The sequence below is a fragment of the Achroia grisella genome, unplaced genomic scaffold (genome assembly GCF_030625045.1).
Source record: "Achroia grisella isolate CSIRO2021 unplaced genomic scaffold, CSIRO_AGI_Agris_v1 utg784, whole genome shotgun sequence".
NCBI lineage: Eukaryota > Metazoa > Arthropoda > Insecta > Lepidoptera > Pyralidae > Achroia > Achroia grisella.
Genome location: NW_026713024.1, coordinates 1,199,977 through 1,220,236, shown reverse-complemented (window position 1 = coordinate 1,220,236; position 20,260 = coordinate 1,199,977). Strand labels below are relative to the sequence as shown.

General features: G+C 39.6%; 1 protein-coding gene across 1 annotated transcript; it reads left to right on the top strand.

The window, feature by feature from the left end:
- Positions 1-226: 226 nt before the first annotated feature.
- Positions 227-18,655, top strand: LOC131851539 (regulator of MON1-CCZ1 complex). Its single transcript, XM_059202046.1, has 12 exons — positions 227-659; positions 1,145-1,515; positions 3,071-3,192; positions 3,510-3,628; positions 5,120-5,239; positions 6,595-6,727; positions 7,629-7,729; positions 8,805-8,962; positions 9,792-9,942; positions 13,167-13,409; positions 13,723-13,945; positions 18,036-18,655. The coding sequence occupies exons 1-12, from the start codon at positions 540-542 to the stop codon at positions 18,089-18,091; spliced, it is 1,917 nt and encodes a 638-aa protein (XP_059058029.1). The 5' UTR covers positions 227-539; the 3' UTR covers positions 18,092-18,655.
- Positions 18,656-20,260: the final 1,605 nt, after the last annotated feature.

Sequence of the window (20,260 nt, the reverse complement as noted above, 5' to 3'; positions counted from 1 at the left end):
ATAAAAAATATGACATACGCAAGTTACCTAAAAAATTATTTTAACGTAATTATGTCTTTCAAATTCATTTTACTGGTTTGTTTCTGCAATGTTTACAAATTTTATAATAATAAACAATTTTACCTCGGCAATAACATTCAAATTCCATTCATAATGTATTAGTGAATCCACTCAATAGATGCGCATGAACGTAATTTCCTTAACATTGTTGAGTCTTACAAGAAAGAAAAAAAATGTTAAGCCAGATGTCACTGTCATTGTCATCTGCTATCAATTCATTTGTGACTGTCAACTTTTCCAATCTATTGTTGATTTGTTGAACACAAGTTTGTTATTGCATTTTATTCTGCTCATTTTTTTGTAAACATTATTCTAAATTTGTAATTATTCTTTGTTTTAGCTTAAAAACGTGGTTTAATGATACTATTAAAATTGATTAGCTAATGTCTAAACAAATTGAAATTGCTAACAGAAAGTAAACAAAGTGCAGTTTTGGTGTACAACTTAGAATTTATATCATTTAAGTTTTAATGTGAAACATGTCTAATTTTTGCTTAAAAGACACAGAGGGATTCTACTTGGCCCTCTCTGATCAGCCGAAAAGATTTGATGCTGACAGTCCTGTGACAAATGTGTTTTTTGACGATACTAATGGACAGGTAAACTATATTTTTATTATAGGAAATAAACAAAATGTGTTGTATAATATAAACAATGGAAGCGCCATAGCGTTGTCGTGACTTCGAATTTGACAGACACTAAAACAAAAACTGTGAGTCTACTACTTGTGACCAGGATGTAGGTTTAAGTGGACTCACTGAAGTTTGTCAACACTCACCTTTACTGCTCGTATTTGTCTCCCAGCCCATCCAAATCTGATAAGAGCCTGCTAGTGCATCTTTAGATACCTGTTCTAATATAGAACTTACTGCACTTCTAGACAGGCCAAGATTTTTTAGAAGATTGTAGAGAGATTTCTCTAGTTTAGTAGTCTTTAGATTGTAGAGAGATTTACGTCCTGCTCCCACTTTGACTGCATATAAATTAACTACATACCCTCATTTATTCATTTTAAATTAGTTGTCTTTAAGCATATTTGTTTCGGACACATTTTTATTTAATAATAAAATATAATTCTTTCTAGGTATTTACAGTTAGATCTGGGGGTGTGACAGGGGTCACAGTCAATGGAATGGATGAATCCAAGTGTACATCCTTCAGGATGGAGGACCGAGGCCCAATAATATCAATAAAATTCTCGCCCGATCACAAAATACTGGCCATCCAACGTAACCATGACAATCAGAATGCAGTCGTGGAGTTCGTGAACTTTCTAGACTTAGCGCCGACAAATGTGGAGTACTCCCATACGTGTAAATGGAAGAATGCTAAGATATTAGGATTTGTGTGGCCTAAAATAAATGAGATAGCGTTCATTACGGATCACGGTATTGAATTGTTGCAAGTGTTTCCTGAGAAGAAGCAGTTGAAAAATTTGAAAAGTACATCATTTAGGTATTGTAAAATTAATTTAATTAATTTGATCTTTTTTGCATTAATTAATGTGTCTTTACACCTTTTGTGTACTTTGTGATTTTAACACATTACATAGTTACAAGTAAAATATAGTCTTTATTGCATTAATTAATGTGTCTTTACACATGATTTTAATACCTTCTACAGAATTAAAAGTAAAATTTGGTCTTTGTTGCATTAATTAATGTATCTATACACCTGCTTTTAATACCTTCTACAGAATTAAAAGTACAATTTGGTCTTTGTTGCATTAATTAATGTATCTATACACCTGCTTTTAATACCTTCTACAGAATTAAAAGTAAAATTTGGTCTTTGTTGCATTAATTAATGTATCTATACACCTGCTTTTAATACCTTCTACAGAATTAAAAGTAAAATTTGATCTTTGTTGCATTAATTGATGTGTCTACACCTGATTTTAACACTTTTTACAGAGTTACAAGTTAATTTTGGTCTTTATTGCATTAATTAATGTGTCGTTACACCTGACGTTAACACTTTTTACAGAGTTACAAGTAACAATAAGATACAGTTTCACTTTTTAATACAGTCAATTGTTTTAAAAATAGTATATTACTCGGTATAAAGGTGGATTAGATTAAACATTGCACCTTCCAACTAATGCCAACATTTGAAACCATAACTGTTTGCATTCGTCTGGCTGATTTTCTATTTACAATATTTTTTTTTCTGTATACTATATATGACTTTTATGTATTATATTGTAACATAATTTACTTATTATATTCACCCTGTCCTGTTCATTTATTACTTTAGCTCTGACCTGTTTAATTGTATCATTTTGAATTAATCAACTTATTTTCCTTTGTTTTATATTACATTGTTAAATTTTCATGATTCATGAGGTATCTGTTATTGGCTTTACTAAATATCTAGTACTATATAATGTGTATAATTGTATAAGCTGTTGAATCACTACATAGTATAAAACAAAGTTGCTGTCCCTGTCGGTCCATCCCTATGTATGCTTAAATCTTTAAAACTACGCAACGGATTTTGAAGTGGGTTTTTTTAATAGATAGAGTGATTCAAGAGGAAGGTTTATATATATAATATATGTACACCCGTGCGAAGCCGGGGCGAGTAACTAGTACCTAAATAAATAAAATAATAAGCACTTTCAATCTTATTACAAAGTATAAAATTCAATCGATTCGTGGATAGCTTCAAAAGATGACCAGTTTTTTTCAACATGGGATTCACACGATGCCTAAAAGATGAGAGAAAGTAGTGGCCAATACTTTGAATTATAAATAAATAACCAGTTTTTTACAATAAAGCCTCGAATTTCGGAAAAAACGGCGGAAGCAAAGTTGTTAACCTATTATATACACAAAACATTTACCTAAGTATGTCTTATATTATATAGGTACAAAAGATGATTAATGTATGATACGCCTATGAAATAAGTCTCTCTCTCTCGGTAAGTCCTGCTAATCCCAAAGACTGATGCTACTTAGATATCCCAATATTTTAATAAACTGAGATCTGCATTATTGTTTCATTTCAGCGGTGCCTGGTTTTCGTGGTGTTCACAAAGTAACATGGTGCTGCTGGCTGGCAACAATGGTGCATTACTACAGCCATTCCTGTTGAATAACTCCACCATCACTAAATTACAGAAACTTGAATGTTAGTACACTTTTATTCTATTCAAATACTTTTCTAGATGCTAAACATTAAGTCTTAGTCTACCAATCAGGCCCTGACACGAGCCTGGGGGCAACATGTGTATTGTTAAACTGATGCATTGGACCTATGAAATGGTGTTTCAAAAACGTCACGAATATACAATAATTTAATATGCAATTGAGTATGATGTAGTAGATGAAGTAGATGTAAATAATTGATTCGGCAGGGGTTCATCGCGCTGAGATTGTTTGCCATTTTATTACATAAAAAATATAGTAATACATTTTTTACACATGTACGGTGTGACATTTTTACAGTAGAAACATCCAAACCAGTGGTGGAGCGAGATGTGTGCGTCTTGCGACTGTGTGATGCAACGTGGTGTGCTATATTCCGCCACAGTACATCTGCTGTCTCGTCGCCGGGTCCTACCGAGGTAAATCTTAGTAATAAATAAATAATCCTGGACAATTAACACAGTCCCATGGTAAGTAGAGCTTGTGTTATGGGTACTAGACTACTACATACATAGTATACAAAGAAAACACCTAGACCGATACATACAATCATACTGATGAATACAAATGTTTGCACCATGCGAGGAATCGAACCAGTGACCATTGGAAGTAAAGCGGTGTGCTTAACCGCTAGACCACCGAGGCCGTATATATCAATAGTTGCCCCGTGTGGAATACTGACCTTAATGAAACAAAGAAAAATGTTTAATAATCCAACCCAAAAAAGCCAAATAGTATTTCATCGTTCTAGCTTCATAAATAACTAATTTCCATACAAACTTTCATCCCATATTTATTTTAACCCCTTAAGGGTAAATTTTTTACAAACTTTGAATGTTATATTATATAAATTAATTTAAACTTATTTTTATGCCAATTGATCAAATATAAACATATATTTAATCATATAAGTTTCAAGCTTCTAGCTACAACCTTTCATCCCCTTCTTCGCATTAAAAAGTAGCGTATTGTTCTTTATCAGGGTTGAGAGTATCCAGTATTCCAAATTTCATTTAAATAGGTTCAGTAGTTTTGGTGTGAAAGCGCAACAGACATACAGACAGTGTTATTACCGCATTTATAATATTAGTAAGGATTGCCTTGTCTTTAAACGTCAGTCTTCATATAATAATAATAACCATGAACAATCCATACAGCGCAGGGGGAAGAGACAAGTCAGTAATAAGGCTTGTCATTAAAAAAACTTACACTCTATTAACCCGATTCCTTGTGTTAGAATTCACATCAATATTGTATAAAAAATCCGATTTTTTAAATATATATTAAAACAAGGTAGTTTGTGTTTAGTACTAATGAAGTAACCAATGTGAAGATTATTACAAATATTGTAAATAGCGCCATCTAGTATTTATGGACCGAACTAAGTTGCTTACCATAAGATAACCGTTACCCCCGCCTTTACCCTACTACACTGACTTCGGTCTGTAAATACGGAGGTCGGTAGTTGAATAATCCTCTTTCGTTGGGTGAGCCGCGGCATTCAGCGACGAGCGCAGAGCGTACCGGTTGTGTTTTGGATACTAAAGCGAATTCTATTAGAAATGGGTTTATCCCGGTCTTAGTTGGGCCTGGGGGGAAGCTGCAAGTAGTGAAGGTGAGTGTTAATACATTCTAAAGGGGCCTCTTAAACCTACACCCGTGTCACAAGTCACGGGCGCTACTTGGGATTTCCCTTGAGGTAGCCGGCTTCAAAGCCTAAGTCGACATTATTATTAGTGGATCTTACAATCGTCACGAAGATTCATCCGGTATCAATACCCGCTCTTACAGTTGTAATCCAAAGAAAAAAAATAGAAATATGTCATTGCCATATAGCATTAAGCTCGCCAAATTGTACAATATTTAAGTGCAATAAATAATAAATAAATAAAATACATGAATGTTTCCAGGTGTGGCTGATGCCGTTGACCGGCCCCAATGGATACCACCACACGCATATCCTGAAAACGGGACTAGTGGGCAGGTTCGCGGTGCACGTAGTGGATGATCTTATTGTAGTTCACCACCAGGTTAGTACCTTTCTTCACTATTCTTCTCAGTTCTTTTGTCTGAACTGTTAGTAGGGGGAAAGGGTCGACAAATTTTGTAAAAAGTACTGTTAGTAATGGTTGGAACCCAGACATAATATAATAATATAATATAATAATCTCAGGACAATTCACATAGCGCCATCTAGACCCAAGTTAAGCTAACTAAAGCTTGTGTTATGGGTACTAGACAACTGATACAAATACATAGATATTTTTTTTTCGTAAATACATACATATTATACATAGAAAATACACAGACCGATACAAACAATCATACTCATGAATACAAATGTTTGTGCCGTGCGAGGAATTGAACCCGCGACCATCAGACGTAAAGCGGTGTGCTAGACCGCTAGACCACCGAGGCCGTCAAGACATAAGGGAAAGTACTCGCAAAACGGATTACCCTAACATTATAAAATCGACCCTTAATATTGTAAGGATGGTGAGGGTTTCCAAGCAGTATCTCTTTGCCCAATCGTTTGAAGATAAAACATAATTGGAAGCTTTTTAGGGGCAGGTTGCGTTCTTTTCTATTGGAGCAATCTTTTCACAGTGTTGATGATTTTGACGGGACTTTTACTGGCAGGCAGCAGATGTAATAAGGAGTAAACTTAGCCTACTTTTAGATGTAGATAGGGGGCGAGTGCAGATGGCACAAACCAGCGGAAGGACTTATGGAACGGGTGAAGGTTACCTCCTGCCTGACAGATACGACTCTAGTCTGAGGGCACCACTAGGGGTTCGAACCTCGGCTCAGGCCGTCCTAATTTCGATCCCCGTTTGAATTAGACGGGGATCGAAATTACATTTATTTTAGAAAAATAAAGTTAAATTCCACGCGGACGAAGTCGTGGGAACAACTAGTATTGAATAAAATTGCAATATATCGCACACTAGGGATGGGGGAGTCTCACAAACTTGACTAGGTGTGATTATAACGGGATCAGGGTTAAAATCATATTATCTATGATGGTGGCAAACAAGCATAACACATTTCTCATGGTCAAAACGGTTACCGTAGCCTATGGACTGCTTGAAACACCAGGAGTGCCACATATGCGTTGCCAACTCTTAAGAAACCTTTGAAAAGTTAGCCACTAATTATAACTTAGTAGTTACCGACCCCGGCTTCGCACCGGTGTATATGTATTATACATATAAAACTTCCTCTTGAATCTCTCTATCTATTAAAAAAACTGCTTCAAATCCGTTGTAGTTTTAAAGATTTAAGCATATATAGGGACGAACAGACAGCGACAGCGACTTTGTTTTGTAATATATATAGTAGCTTTTAAAATAAAAAATAAATGTTGTACATATTCAATTTTCAGTCAAGCCAGACTTCTCAGCTGTTTGATATAATGGAGGAGTCAAAGGTGGAAAATAATGCAGCAATACATATACCGATTGTGCCTGGTAACACCATGAAGCCGGCGAGATTCGGGGACCAGCTCTGTCCTATGTGTATCCTTTTATTATATAATAGTTGTTACGAAAACAGCTAACATATAATTTTGAATGCAGCTGTCTTTAGTGGATTGTATTTACGACAATAGGATTTGAGCAAGAAATTGATAATTTGGAAGGCACTCACCTTGTACTGCGAGGATTGCCGGTTCGGTTTCAGCAAGGCTTCCCAGAACTCCGGGCTTGTCCGAACGGGTTACCTTTTTACCGCCAAAACCGACAATAGGTGCTTTCCAGTATCAACTCTTGCGTTCCTTTATTATTTCGTACTTAACCTAATAATATTCACGAATTTAGTTAACTAATCTATATAAAATATCGACAATTACGACAGCGATAATGAGAACACTTTTTTCGACAACGACAAAGGCGAAACGAAAATCAATATAGACGTCATACTAAGCAACTGACAGGCTTTACAACAGCTACCAACTAACTAATAACAACAGCTAATTCTAAAAAATTCCATCACTACGTATAAAGGCAGCAACACATAAAGTTAACAGAGAATATGAAATTAATTAACATGAGTACAGTAACAAATAGTGAATTTATACAAATATATACATATATATGATCTTCAATAATAACTAATTGTTATTTAAAGAAGGGCTCACTTAGTTGGTGTCTCGCTGATTTAATATTATTACAAAATATATCTATATTAACTGTTTTAGATAATTTATTAAAATTGTTGCTAGCTCGCCAGAGAAACGAATTAATCTTAGAAATATTTAACCGATATAGGTATTGTAGAAATATCAGTAATGTATATGTATATGTTTTATTTTCGTTTGCACACTTTTAATCACATTTAATATCGTACTTCTATAATTTATAGAAGTACGATATTGCGGGCTCGAATAGTCTTGAAATATATTCCTCAACAAACTATTAGATTCAGGTAATTGGGTGGTGTTCCAACCGGACTATATAATCGACGCCCGGCTCGGCTGTTTGTGGCGCGTTCGGCTTCTACCTTCGGGTTTAGCGCATTCGGTGAGTGTAAGCAGCCCCTTATTGTTCTCTTATTATAATAAACGATTTGACGACCTTGGTGGTATAGCGGTCCAGCACACCGCTTTACATCCAATGGTCGCGGGTTCGTTTCCTCGCACGGCACAAACATTTGTATTCACGAGTATGATTGTTTGTATCAGTCTGGGTATTTTCTATGTATAATATGTATGTATTTACGAAAAAAAAATATATCTATGTATTTGTATCAGTTATCTAGTACCCATAACACAAGCTTTAGCTAGCTTAACTTGGGACTAGATGGCGTTGTGTGAATTGTCCTGAGATTATTATTATTATTATTACATATATATATATTATATCTCCCTTTTTACGGGGGTAATATATTCAAACATGCGGGCCTTAGCCAAGCATGGATGAGTTATGTGATGAAGATTATTATTATTATAATAAACAATAATTAATAATAAATAGCCCTGGACAATTAACACAGCATCACTACTTAATGGATTTATATTATTTTGTTTAATTCCGCTACAATTAACTTGTGTGAGATCACAAATATTCAGTGTAGAAACTTGACTACCGTTACGACCTTCTAGTGATAATCGTAACAGAATAAATATATATTTATATATAAATCCATTAAGTAGTGGACTTCCACAAAATAACACCTAATTATATTAAATTTCGTTATCTGCTTGTATCATGGATACTAGACAACTTATATAAAAACTTTAATATTTTTTTTAAATACATACATAGATAACACCCAGACCGGTACAAAAAATTATTCAAAAATACAAATTTTGCACCGTGCGAGGAATCGAACCCGCGACTATTGGAAGTAAAGCGGAATGCTAGGGCGATAGATCTGGGTGTTTTCTATGTATATTACGTATTTATAAAAAGAATTTAATTATTTGTATCAGTTGTCTATTAGGTTATGTCTAATAGACAACTGAAGCTGAACAAGCTCTGCTTAGCTTATGACTAGATGGCGCTATACAAAATGTCCAATATTATTATTATTTCATTTTAAAGGTTTAATCTATTATTAAAAAATGTGTAAATAATTTATAATGTTATATTGTAGGTGGTTAAAGACGAAATCCCCAAGATAGTGGCTGTACTACTGAGGCGGACGGATGGTAGAGACACCATATACAGGATCCTGCATCAACTGATCACGCACGCTGATATTTATCTCGTAGAACTTAATAAGGCGTTTGATGAAATCCATACTGTATACAGGTAATAATAATTTTATTGTGTATTTATTAGTACTCTTATAATTTTATCTTTCGAAATATCCTAATGTAGATATATTTTATTGTTTTATTTTCTTTTCTCCATTTGTGTTTTATTTTTTACTAGCTACTCGCCCCGGCTTGTGTACATGTATTATATATATAAAGCTTCCTCTTGAATCACTCTATCTATTAAAAAGACCGCTTCAAAATCTGTTGCGTAGTTTTAAAGATTTAAGCATACATGGGGACGGACAGACAGCGACAGCAACTTGGTTATAATGTTTTGTGATTAATATATCTGGTACCCATAACACAAGCTTTAGCTAGCTTAACTTGTGTCTAGATGGCGCTGTGTGAATTGTCCTGAGTTTTTTTTATTGTAATTTGTGTGCGTCATTGCCCAACTGAAAATCAGCGAAAGAACCAAAAGAAACATTACGCTGAGTTGTGGTCTACATTGACTCTATTTTTTAATATGTAATGTTGTGGGTCGTAATTGGCCATTACAGATTCTTCGCAGAAAAAACGGGAAAGTGCCCTCTGCACTCGCCAGGCAAAGGGGGATAAGTACAGCCCCATTTTTCAACAAGTCTGATGTATGCGATTTCAGTCTGAGGGCATTGCTAGAGGTTCGAACCACTTAGGCCGTAATAGGTCATTCTTGAACAAGTGAATACTGATGTATCCGATTTCAGACTGAGGGCACCATAAGGGTTTCGAACCGCTTAGGGCGTAATAGGTCGCCCTAACAACGAGATGGGACCTGCCCTACACTATCTATCTACAGCGCGGGCCTTCATTGCTATTACAATTATATAAAAAAATTCCAGGAAATGGGCGGACTTGGAAGTAGCTCGGAACACAGCCGGACAGACTGCGGACAGCACGAGGACTCCGCACAAGTTTCCGGTACTCATCACTCAGGTGGAAATGTGCAGTTACGTGTTAGAAGCGCACATGGAAGACAAGTATATCGTGCAGGTGCGTGGGCTAGTTGAAGGAGAGGTTTTGATAGTGATCAATATAAAATTATAGGGTACTAGCAGTGCCCGCGGTTTCACTCGCGCTAAATTTATAGCCTACTAGCTTTTACCCGCGGCTTAGCTCTCATAATTTCATTAGTGGCTGCTAGATGGCGCCGAGGTAGCAAAATGTTATTTTATTTTTTGTTTTTTTTTTTATATAAAAAAAAAGATCATTTTTTAAATAAAAAGTATCCTATGTTCATTCTTATACATCCAATAACATATGTATACAATTTCATGTTGATCGGTTCAGTAATTTTTGTGTGAAAGCGAAACAAACATCCCTACATTCAAATTTAAAATATTATATGTATATATATATATATTGCTGTAAAGTTTAATCAAAATCCGTTCTGTAGTTTTTGCGTGAAAGAGTAACAAACATCCATCCATACTCACAAATTTTCGCGTTTATAATATTAGTAAGTGAACATAATCCTAAGTAACTATTCATAATGCTGTTGGCCGTTGGCCTTTGCAGCTGTACCTCAGCGGGTGTGTGCAGATGGTACTCCAAACCCGCGGAAGGACTTGTGGAGCGGTTAAAGGCCAATTTCTGTAACCGTATAACTGATCCACCCTATGCATGGTTGTACAGGGTGGGCCGGTGTATAGACAACTGTCGCGTACGTTAGGGAATCAATATTCTAGTTCGTACAATTGAGCGTCACGTGGAATAGAAACGGATGTAACAGTTCGTACAACCGAGTGTCGCATCGGGTAATAGTGTGGTAGGTCGTGCGACGGCGTGTCACGTGTAGTATAGAAGCAGATGTGGTAGGTCGTGCGACGGAGTGTCACGTGTAGTATAGAAGCGGATGTGGTAGGTCGTGCGACGGCGTGTCACGTGTAGTATAGAAGCAGATGTGGTAGGTCGTGCGACGGAGTATCACGTGTAGTATAGAAGCGGATGTGGTAGGTCGTGCGATGGAGTGTCACGTGTAGTATAGAAGCGGATGTGGTAGGTCGTGCGACGGAGTGTCACGTGTAGTATAGAAGCGGATGTGGTAGGTCGTGCGATGGAGTGTCACGTGTAGTATAGAAGCGGATGTGGTAGGTCGTGCGATGGAGTGTCACGTGTAGTATAGAAGCGGATGTGGTAGGTCGTGCGACGGAGTGTCACGTGTAGTATAGAAGCGGATGTGGTAGGTCGTGCGACGGAGTGTCACGTGTAGTATAGAAGCGGATGTGGTAGGTCGTGCGACGGAGTGTCACGTGTAGTATAGAAGCGGATGTGGTAGGTCGTGCGACAGAGTGTCACGTGTAGTATAGAAGCGGATGTGGTAGGTCGTGCGATAGAGTGTCACGTGTAGTATAGAAACGGATGTGGTAGGTCGTGCGACGGAGTGTCACGTGTAATATAGAAGCGGATGTGGTAGGTCGTGCGATAGCTTGACATCTGGGGTAGAAACGGATATGATAATTCATAAATTAATAAGTGATGAGTGTAACGTGGGGTAACGGTGTATGTGGTAGTTCATGCAACGATTTGACATATGGGATAGAAGCGGATGTAGTAGGTCGTGCAACAGCTTGTCACGTGGGGTTAAAACGGATGTACTGGTTCGTACACTGAGTGTTACGTGGGGCAACGGCATATGTGGTAGTTACGTGGGGTAGAGATGGATCTGATAGTTCGTACAACCGAGTGTCACGTAGGGTAACGGCGTATATGGTAGCGCAACGGAGCGGCGTGCGGTACACGGGCGGCGCAGTACGGACGCGACGCGGGTAGAGACGGACGTGAGAGTGGTGCGGCCGTAGGCGGTGACGGCGTACGTGCGCTCGCTGGCGCGGCGCGCGCTGGGCGTGCAGGCGGCGGCGGGGGAGGCGGCGGTGCGCGCGCTGGTGCGGGGCGGGGCGCGCGGCCGGCTGCGGGCGAGGCGGCGCAGTACGGACGCGACGCGGGTAGAGACGGACGTGAGAGTGGTGCGGCCGTAGGCGGTGACGGCGTACGTGCGCTCGCTGGCGCGGCGCGCGCTGGGCGTGCAGGCGGCGGCGGGGGAGGCGGCGGTGCGCGCGCTGGTGCGGGGCGGGGCGCGCGGCCGGCTGCGGGCGAGGCGGCGCAGTACGGACGCGACGCGGGTAGAGACGGACGTGAGAGTGGTGCGGCCGTAGGCGGTGACGGCGTACGTGCGCTCGCTGGCGCGGCGCGCGCTGGGCGTGCAGGCGGCGGCGGGGGAGGCGGCGGTGCGCGCGCTGGTGCGGGGCGGGGCGCGCGGCCGGCTGCGGGCGAGGCGGCGCAGTACGGACGCGACGCGGGTAGAGACGGACGTGAGAGTGGTGCGGCCGTAGGCGGTGACGGCGTACGTGCGCTCGCTGGCGCGGCGCGCGCTGGGCGTGCAGGCGGCGGCGGGGGAGGCGGCGGTGCGCGCGCTGGTGCGGGGCGGGGCGCGCGGCCGGCTGCGGGCGAGGCGGCGCAGTACGGACGCGACGCGGGTAGAGACGGACGTGAGAGTGGTGCGGCCGTAGGCGGTGACGGCGTACGTGCGCTCGCTGGCGCGGCGCGCGCTGGGCGTGCAGGCGGCGGCGGGGGAGGCGGCGGTGCGCGCGCTGGTGCGGGGCGGGGCGCGCGGCCGGCTGCGGGCGAGGCGGCGCAGTACGGACGCGACGCGGGTAGAGACGGACGTGAGAGTGGTGCGGCCGTAGGCGGTGACGGCGTACGTGCGCTCGCTGGCGCGGCGCGCGCTGGGCGTGCAGGCGGCGGCGGGGGAGGCGGCGGTGCGCGCGCTGGTGCGGGGCGGGGCGCGCGGCCGGCTGCGGGCGAGGCGGCGCAGTACGGACGCGACGCGGGTAGAGACGGACGTGAGAGTGGTGCGGCCGTAGGCGGTGACGGCGTACGTGCGCTCGCTGGCGCGGCGCGCGCTGGGCGTGCAGGCGGCGGCGGGGGAGGCGGCGGTGCGCGCGCTGGTGCGGGGCGGGGCGCGCGGCCGGCTGCGGGCGAGGCGGCGCAGTACGGACGCGACGCGGGTAGAGACGGACGTGAGAGTGGTGCGGCCGTAGGCGGTGACGGCGTACGTGCGCTCGCTGGCGCGGCGCGCGCTGGGCGTGCAGGCGGCGGCGGGGGAGGCGGCGGTGCGCGCGCTGGTGCGGGGCGGGGCGCGCGGCCGGCTGCGGGCGAGGCGGCGCAGTACGGACGCGACGCGGGTAGAGACGGACGTGAGAGTGGTGCGGCCGTAGGCGGTGACGGCGTACGTGCGCTCGCTGGCGCGGCGCGCGCTGGGCGTGCAGGCGGCGGCGGGGGAGGCGGCGGTGCGCGCGCTGGTGCGGGGCGGGGCGCGCGGCCGGCTGCGGGCGCTGGCGGCGCGCGGCTGCCTGGGGGAGGCTCGCCCGCTGGCGTGTCAGCTGCTGTCGCTGGGTCGCCTGGACCCGGCCGCCGCGCAGCTCGCACTCGACATGCTCGCCCGGCTGCGGGCCAAGGAGGTCAGTGCGCCACTCCTGTTCTTTACATTGTACGAAACTATTTTATATTTATTGTTAAGTCATTATGTGTATTATTTAGTATATTTAGAAGTCATTCGCGGGTTCGACCCCTCGCTCGATCAAACATTTATATTCATGAGTGTGAATGTTTCTATCGATCGATGTATAGTCTATTATTCTATATGTTGTCTACTACCTATAATACAAGCTCCGCTTAACTTGCGACTAGATGGCGCTGTGTGAATAGTCCAGGGATATTATTATTAAGCAGTCTAAATGAAATGATCGGAATCGAACCCTACTATTGATGCAGGAGATAATCGAAGTTTTGCTGAGTTGGGACGAGCCTATCAGCGCCGTGGGGGTCGCCAAACAAGCTGGCAGCACCACGTGGCACACGATGTCTCCGAGGAAGCTGCTGGCGGCCGCCCACCAGCACGCGGAGGAACACTCAGAGCCGACGGCATTCCTCGCCGTCTACCACATGCTGATCAACAGGAACGAGAAGCTCAGAGGGTCGCCGCATTTCTTGAGAGGTAAAACATCTCACTACCAAGTTTTTCATTTATTGACGGCGTCGGTGGTCTAGTGGTTTAGCACACCGCCTTACATCTGATGGTCGCGGGTTCGATTCCTCGCACGGTCCGGTGAAGCTGTAAAGGCCAGCTGCGGCCAACAGCATTAGAGTAGTCCGAAAAAAAAAACGGCAAATATTAATGAGCATGATTGTTTGTATCAGTCTGGTGTGTTTTCTATCTATAATATGTATATATTTACGAAAAAGAGATATCTATGTATTTGTATTTGTAGTCTAGTACCCATAATACAGGCTCTGCTTAGCTTGGGACTAGATGACGCTGTGAGAATTGTCTACGGATATTATTATTATTGTGTACGTTAGTTTGACCATAGTGTATGAGGTGTAGCTAAGTTTATTTAAAAAAAAATATTTTTAGACCTATTTCATTTGTCCAGTTTTGTCCACTATTCTTTCGCCAATCAAACTTTGGAACGCCTTAGTTCTTTGATATCAAGACCGCCACAAGTGGATTTTCTTCTAAGCGTAAATTACGGGATTATTATCTCTTGTCGGGATTAATTCAATGTTTTCGCGCTAGATGGCGCTGCCTGTACCTTTTTTAATAGTTTCCTAGTTTCAGTGGTGTTTCATTTTATAATTAAAAAAACCAGTACTTAGGTAATCATAATGGTCCTTCGAGCCGGATGTTCTTATGTGATTAATTAAAAATCTCCTGTACTCAAGGAAGTGTCAGTCGTAATTAGTGTCAAAGAGAAAAAACAATATGGAACACGTAATTTTTGTATTATAAATAATGTATATTGCGTACAATAGAATGTATATGTATTACATTTTTTTTCTTTTCTTCGTGACTCTATTTTCATCAATTACTTTATAATTTTCTGAAATTTTCTTTTAGCGATTCGTAGCTTCTTTGTTACATCTGTGGGCTGTTTTCCCTATTTCATACGATTACTACATCCAGACAGAAATAAGAGCGACCTATATACCTAATTACTTATAATAAATATTAAATAGTCAACTTATATGATAACTTGCATGACACTAGCGTATATTCACAGATTAATAAACTGCCACAAGCACGATTACGTAATCTTTATTATTACATAGTATAAAACAAAGTCAACGCCGAGGTCTGTTCGTATATATCTTTTAAATTACGCAACGAATTTTAATACTAATATATACGTAATACTATTATATTACGTTATCTGCATAATTAGCAGCCTATTTGTAACCCGCGGTTGTTATGGCTTTGTACCGCGGTTTTACTCGCGTTTTGTTTATTATATTACAATGTCAAATAAACTGGCGGCCTACCAGTGGGCAGTTGGAAAGGGCATTGTTAGCATTCTCCATTGGTACCCCGCTAGCGTAAATCGTTAGCGCGGGTGGAAGCACCATTTCATTATCATCTACTAGAAAAAAACCGTCGCATATATACATGAACAGCATTGCAGACTCATTATCATGGGACACGTTGTATAGTGTATAGTGATCGGAGGGAAAATGTAGGGAGGGGGGTCTCATACCTTTGTACCGTGCGAGGAATCAAACCCGCGACCGTAAAACCGTGTGCTAAACCGCTAGACCACCGAGGCCATCGTATCTCTAAAATCTTTGCATGCTGTATTTTTGAGCAGATGAAAAAGTTATTATTTTTACATATAAAACAAAATTGCCTCCACTGTCTATTCGCTGATATCTTTTAAATTTGCACAACGGAATTTGATGCAGTTTTCTGGAATAGATAGCGATTCAAGAGGAAGGTTTATATATATAATATATGCATTTTATAGTATAAAAGAAGACGAGAAATTCAAATATTTTTAATGCCTGTGTGCTACGCCGGGATGGGTAGCTGGTACTGTTCAAATCAAATCAAATCAAAATATCTTTATTTATGTAGGTCTATTACAGACTCTTATGATATGTCAAATCTACCGTCAGTTCCGAATGATTTCGAGCTGAAAAGAACTGACAAGAAACTCAGCTCGTATTCTTTTCAAATATTGTTTACAACAATATAGACTCATTTTAAATTCAAATTTGGGAGAATAGTGACCACCAGCATATTTGCAATTTTGTCAAAAGCAAATAGTGTAATCAGGGTTGGTAACCCGAACAACATAGCATATTACGTTACCTACATAATTAGCAGCCTAAAACTGACCAGATTTGCCATAGCATAAGATATGACAAATCTAATCAATTCGGAATGCTTTCGAGCTAAGAAACTCGGCTCGTATTTTTTTCAAATATTCTTTACAATCGCTATTTATACCATAAATTGAAGTAGTTGCATTATCTCTATTTGTCTGTGGTTTAAACCATTATAATGATGGTGTTAATGGCGTATACATACTTTTATGATAAACTGATAACCGTTTGACACCATGATAAATAATAAGATACAGACATTGTTACATACAGTGGTAATGATAAGTTGTTTATGGTAGCAGCATCATGGGTTTGATAACCCTTGTTGTTATGTTGGAATTACAACGATCATGAGGTTTACGACTGATTATAAACTGTTATTTTCATCATATTGTCAGTTAATGATGGTATATGTGTTTTTAGACATACTAATCTATTACCCACGACTTTGCTATTTTTTTATGGTTGATAATGGAATGGTGCACCCGGCTGCGTTAACGGTTTACGCTGGCAGGGCACCAGTGGAATAGAATAGAATAGAAAGTCATTTAGTCAAATATACTTACATTGAAGCACTTTTGAATAGTCATCACATTTTCACAGGCGAAATTGCGCTGGTGTAATAATAATAACCCTGGACAAATCTAGTCCCAAGTTAAGCTAAGTTTGTATTATACAATGCATACATAATATACATAGAAAACACACAGACCTATAAAACAATGTGTAATAAACAAATGTATTCTCGTGCCTATTTTATTAGAATAGAAAATTTATTCAAATAAACTTAATTTAAGCACTTTTGAATAGTCATCACATTTTTTTTAATCTATCACTCGTTCGGAAAGCTGTCTCATCACAAGAAGAACGAGGAACAAACTTGCGTGTTGCAATTTTAAATATTTTTTTTCTTACTTCACATTTTTAAGTTTAAGTGTGTGAATACATACTACCAATTAGCACTAATTCAATTAAATACTCAAATGGAGGATGAAAAGATGAATATCTCAAGTCAACTAGCCTATCATGACAAATTCAGCATGAATTTGTCTTGACTGCTTCCAGGAAGAACCGCGTGGAGATCAACCTGACTTGGGATATTGCTAGCAATCGGGTCATCAGTCCACATCACTAACAATCACTGTTAGGGAAAATACTATATTGTGGAAGCGTCTATCTTGTACCTGTAAGGGTTTCTTGGGCTTCTTAACGTCTCGACGAGGTTTTCGCCACCTTTCAGTTTACACAGTAGGTTTAGGTTTAGTACACACTAAATTTTTCATTAATTTTAATATAGGAATAATGCGCGCGCGTTTTGGCGGCGGTACAGGCTGTTATGTCATAGGTAAGGGGGGAAAGCGCGGGAACAGAAACTAACGGGCTCTAATATAATAGTCTGTGCTTTTTGGACGAATATGGGAAAAAAAAGTCTGTTCAAAATCTACCCTGTACCCATTGTGCACAATCATCTTTCCTTGGTCTTTATTGATAATTTACTGAACATTTACAAGAAACCGGAAATAATCCCGCGCGACATCCAAGACATGCTAACTAATTTTGAAACATATATACCTATATATTTATACGTTCTCTATTTCGATAGAACTTTAAATAATTGATACAAGGATATGGACTATGGATAACACTTAAATTTTGAACACGAATGAAAGCATAATGAGTAAACTAACATAAGAATTAGCCTTTGGCCTCATCAGTTGTACAAATATGAAGAAGTTTAAACGTAGACTAGGCTGTACGGTCTAAGGATCTTTGCCTGTTCCATTATTGAAAAGGAGATAGACGAATATGGAAAAAAAAAACAATCACCTTTCCTCTCTCTTCTGGGTGCCCATGTTTATAATATTGAATGTAGACTACCTATTGTAATGTCTTGTTTTGATTATCATGTTGCTCTCTCTTTGCAGGTGAACAATGCGACAGTTACGTGGAGTATTACAATCGCTTAATGTCTGAACAATGAACATTGCAACCTGAATACCTATCAATTTTCATATAAATATAATACACTTTTATTTGCATTATACATTAAAGGAGAATAGTTGCATTTAAATTAGGTTTGCCCAAATTTGAAAAAAAAATGATTTTAATTTGGAATGACCAGGAGAATTCAGTTAAAAAAAAAAGAAGTAATGGAGTTGCAATTGTTGAATTAATATAAATTAAAAATAGGTAAAATGAAATTCAAATAAATAAATAATCATATTTTTTTAATGAAAGTAATTGAATGAAATTAATTATAAAAATATTTTATAATTTAAAAACCCAGGACGCTGCTTAAAAATTATTCATTGGGAAAACAGGATAGTTATAACTCTAAATCAAACATTCATCTGTAGAAATACAATAAGGCCGCCTTATTGCCAAAGCCAATTTATAAGGCAACCTTAGGGTAATGTAAATAACTGTGTAATTTATAAAAGATATGCAAATAAAGGAATATATTAAAATAATATTAAGTTAATTGTTGTAATTCGATATTTTATTGTTCCTTGTATTTTAAATAGTTATATATAACTTCTCAGTAGTGGATATTGTAAATAATAAAAAATATATATTTTGTTATAAATGTAATAAAGTTATTTTTTTAAATGTGTTATTTCCTTTACCTATCCTGGGTGTTTAGAATTAGAAAAGTTATTCGAAACACTGAGAACCAGACTACACTGTATAAGCTGCTTGGGGGTTAATATGAGCGCCCCATTAATTAACGCACAAGCACTATTAATAATCAATAGAAAATCTATTACAGTCGCCAAGCAACTTGCTATGTAATCTGTTTCAGTTGTAAGGAAAAGCAGTGAAATTACAGGATAAGAAGCATAAGATAAATATTGATGAATAAAAAAACATGCCAATGAGCAGTATTCAAACGGAAAAAAATATATATTTCTGAAGACTATCCGGTGATGAAAGCAATGAGAATGTGCCTACACTTGTAATATTTCTGTCGACACTTCAGACCCTTCCATTAGTTTACGTTTCCACTAACATAGATTTAAGTTAAGTGTAAAATCAGTCCACGTCCCGACTCCGCGTCGACTGTACGCGTTATTAATAAACCATGTAGCACACTATGTATAAACTTAATAATGTACTAAATAATCGTGCAATCATTTTACCGATATACTCACTACCTATATACTACAATAAATAATATATTATGTAGCGCCACCTCATCACAACATATATAACGCTACAGTGATGAGGATAACCACCACGCTACAGGAACAACCCAACTTAATCCCAAAGACGGCAGTAGTGGATTTCAATTACCATAACATCAACAGTTATTTAGTTCAGACATTTATATTAAATAAAACCTGTAAAAATAGATGTAAGTGTGGAAAAATAAATAAATAAATAAATAAATAAATAAATAAATGCATAAAAATCTTATATATAAAATTCTCGTGTCACAGTTTTCGTTCCCATACTCCTCCGAAACGGCTTGACTGATTCTCATGAAATTTTGTGAGCGTATTGAGTAGGTCTGAGAATCGGCCAACATCTATTTTTCATCCCCCTAAATGTTCGGGGTAGTCCACCCCTAATTTTTTTTTATTTTAAGGCAAAACAACGTTTGTCGGGACAGCTAGTGATGATATAAAAATATAACTACAATGTCACTTAAGAACCGTTAATACATTGTTACTTATTTCCACTTTTCTTTTTTAAATCAAATATCACATTTATACAAAACAAGTTCAGCTTACTTTAAACAATTCTTTTGTAGTTTATTTATACTGGCTTTTACTCATGGGTTCGTTTATATTGTTACTTTTGAGATTTAGGTAAACTTTAAAAATATAAATACACTAATTTTACTAACATATTGTTTGATCATTATTATTACTGATTACTGATTTATTCTATTTATTTTCTACTAGCTTTGCCTGCGACTTCATCCGCGTGGAATAGTGACCTCGGATAGTGTTTTGTTTTACCCCCTTAAGGGTAAAATTTTTACAAACTTTGAACCAACATCCTACGAAATAAATTTCATTTTCCATACAACCTTAGCCCAACAACCATTTTTCACATTAAAAAGTAGCCTATGTCCTTTATCAGGGTCTAGACTATTTGTGTAAAAGATTTCATTTAAATAGGTACAGTAGTTTTGACGTGAAAG

Bases quoted from the DNA above. Each gene is read 5' to 3' on its own strand.
- LOC131851539 (XM_059202046.1), top strand. From the start codon at position 540: ATGTCTAATTTTTGCTTAAAAGACACAGAGGGATTCTACTTGGCCCTC. The intron at 7,730-8,804 runs GTGAGTGTAAGC...GTTATATTGTAG, and splicing joins CTTCGGGTTTAGCGCATTCG to GTGGTTAAAGACGAAATCCC. The intron at 8,963-9,791 runs GTAATAATAATT...AAAAAATTCCAG, and splicing joins GAAATCCATACTGTATACAG to GAAATGGGCGGACTTGGAAG.